The 2,597-nt window shown below is 68.4% G+C and overlaps 1 protein-coding gene and 1 long non-coding RNA gene across 2 annotated transcripts in view; one reads left to right on the forward strand and one right to left on the reverse strand.

Annotated features, from left to right (window-relative positions):
* The window catches only part of LOC146596228 (uncharacterized), a 7,746-nt gene extending 5,155 nt beyond the window's left edge, over window positions 1–2,591 (reverse strand). The window contains exon 1 of the long non-coding RNA XR_014895778.1: window positions 2,461–2,591. This is a non-coding gene — a long non-coding RNA (uncharacterized LOC146596228). The remainder of the gene's footprint in view (window positions 1–2,460) is intronic.
* Window positions 579–2,597, forward strand: part of CPEB2 (cytoplasmic polyadenylation element binding protein 2) — a 56,426-nt gene continuing 54,407 nt past the window's right edge. The window contains exon 1 of the mRNA XM_085304249.1: window positions 579–2,588. Coding sequence (XP_085160375.1) covers window positions 1,146–2,588 — 1,443 coding nt within the window. The 5' untranslated portion in view covers window positions 579–1,145. The remainder of the gene's footprint in view (window positions 2,589–2,597) is intronic.

A 2,597-nucleotide genomic window follows, 5' to 3' on the forward strand; every position in this document is an offset into this window, starting at 1 on the left:
CCAGCAGCGCGCGGCTGCGTCAATGCAAATGAGCGGCGCAGGGGCAGCCGGGCGGGGCGCGCGGGCGCCCCACCCCCGCCCGGGCCGCGGCCGAGCGACGTCCTCGCGGGATCCGAGGCAGCGGSCGAAGCCACTGCCCTAGCCGCCCCCGCTCCCTGTCCCCCGAAGGAGAAAGCAGGTCGCGCCGGCTGCCGCAAACAAAACCGTTTTATTTACAGTAATTCCGACTCAGACCAGACAACGTCATCGAACGGCAGTTTGTGTCTTCCCCACAGAAAAAGCAGATCGTCAGGGCGTCAGTTCGAGGCTGCCAGCTCCCCCCTGCCCCCCCCCCCGTAGCGAGTGGTAGCGCTCGCCCCGCTCGTCAGCGATGGGCGCGCGGCCGTTGGGCAGCGCGAGCGCTGACTCGGCGCAGGGGCGGGGCGGGACGCGTGCATTATTCATGAGGGGGCGGTCCCGGCGGCTCCTTACCGAGGTCGGCCGGGCGGGCACGGGGCGGGCATTGTGACGCGGCCGTGACGAACGTTCCGGCGTTCTTAAAGGGGGTTGCAGCCGGCGCCGAGCCGGTATTGGGGGCGGGGAGGCGGCCGCGGGCGAGGGCAGTGCGGAGCCCGGCGTCGGGAAGCGGGGCGCTGGGGGCGCGTGTAGGATGGGCCGCTGACAGCCTGCCTCCCCGCTCGGTGCCCGGCCTGGAAACGCCCTGCCTTCTCCTGGCGTTATTGTGTAGCGAGAGCGGGGGCAGGCGCAGGGGTTGCCATGGGGGAGCTGCCAAGGGGATACATGACCTACGCGCGGGTATCTGTGATGATATAGCGGATTACTGTAGGTGCGATTGCTCGATAGGAAGGCCTGCCCTGCCGGGAGGGAGGGTGGTTAAATGACGATTGGGAAAGAAAAAACGGATGAAAGGGGGGTTATTTATTATCAAAAGGCTTCGGTTTTTTTAACCGGTGTAGCGGAGATTATGTCCAGGCGGAGGGCTTTATTCTAGAAGGTGTTTTTTTTTTTCCCGGTTTTTGCGGAGGGGTTTAGGACGGGCGGGTGCCTGCCCCCCGCGGCAGGCTAATTATCTTTGTCTGCTCCGCGCGGGAGGGTGGGGGCCGCCGCCCGGCCGCGGCCGTGTCAGAGGGGCCCCCCTCTCTTTAATGGGGGATTACAGACGCGAGCGCCTAGAGACGGCGACCGCCAGCCGCAGCCCTGACCCGCCGTTGGGGGTAGGAGGCGCCGGCTACGCCAGGTCCTTCCCCTGCCTGGCAGCGGCCGCCGCCTCTCATTCCTCCTCCTCCTCCTGCCCCTTCTCGCCCGCTGTAACCGGTTCCTCCGGCAGCGGCGGCGTGTCCGGTGCGTCGCCGCCGCCCTCCCTGTTCCTGTCGGCGGCCGCTGCTGCGCATCATCAAAACATGCAGGATGAGCTGCTCCTGGGGGTGACACAGCAGCAGCCAGGCAGCGAGAGGCTGGGCAGCAGCCCCGCATCAGGACACCCTCCTCTCGGCCACCCCTCCTCTGACTTTAAACCCAGTCTCAGCCCCCACCAGGATTTAAACAAGCAGCAACCACAGCAGCAGCAGCAGCCGCCTCCTCAGCTGAGCCAGAAGAGGAAAGAGTTTAAGCAGCAGCAGCAGCAGCTCAGCAGCCCAGCCCAGCTCGGCAGCAGCCACCCCCTGAATAACCACCACCCCCCAGACTATCATCACCACCCCCCGCAGCAGCAGCAACAGCAGCAGTTCAGCCACCCCACTGACAAGTACCAGCAGCAGGAGCACAGGCAGCAGCAGCAGCTCCAGCTCCTCGGCGGTCACCCCGCGGAGCCGCCGCCGACAGGGGACTACGCGCACTACCAGCCCCGCGGCGCCGCCGAGCACCCGGGCGCCGCGGACCGGGGGGGCTCAGAGCGGCTCGCCCCTTCCTGCCCGGGGGCAGCGGCGTCCGCCGACCCCAATGTGGGGGTGGCCGCCGCCGCCGCCGCCTGCGTGAATCCTCCTCCGTCTCCTCCTCATCTGCAGGCGAAAGCCACGCTGCCCCCCATGGAGTCCCCCCCGAACAGCCACTTGCTGGGCAGCCCCGGGAACCTCCTGCCCGGCGGGCTAGGCTCTGGCTTCAGCAGCCTGCAGAGCCCGGAGATCCCCAGCCCCCATCACCAGAGCGGGGGCGGCTCCTCCTCGGCGGCTTCCCCTCCTCCTCCGCCGCTGCCCGGCTTCGGCACCCCCTGGTCGGTGCAGACCTCGTCGCCGCCTCCGCAGCAGACGCAGCAACCTCCGGTCTCCAGCGGCGGCGGCGGGCAGATCAGCGCGATGCCGCCCCCCAGCCCGGAGTCCGAGACCAGCTTTTACCCGGGGATCCCGTCATCGATCAACCCCGCGTTCTTCCAGAGCTTCTCGCCGGTCTCTCCGCACAACCCCTGCGCCGGGCCCTTCAGCAGCCCCTTCTCGGCCGCCGCGCCCCCGCCGCCGATGAATTTACCTCAGCAGCAGCAGCAGCAGCAGCAGAACCGGCGGTCGCCTGTGAGCCCGCAGCTCCAGCACCAACACCAGGCGGCCGCCGCCGCCGCCGCCTTCCTGCAGCAGAGGAACTCCTACAACCACCACCAGGTACAGGGC

Source organism: Rhea americana, unplaced genomic scaffold (assembly GCF_003343005.1).
Source record: "Rhea americana isolate MKP2758 unplaced genomic scaffold, rheAme1 scaffold_205, whole genome shotgun sequence".
Taxonomy (NCBI): Eukaryota; Metazoa; Chordata; class Aves; order Rheiformes; family Rheidae; genus Rhea; species Rhea americana.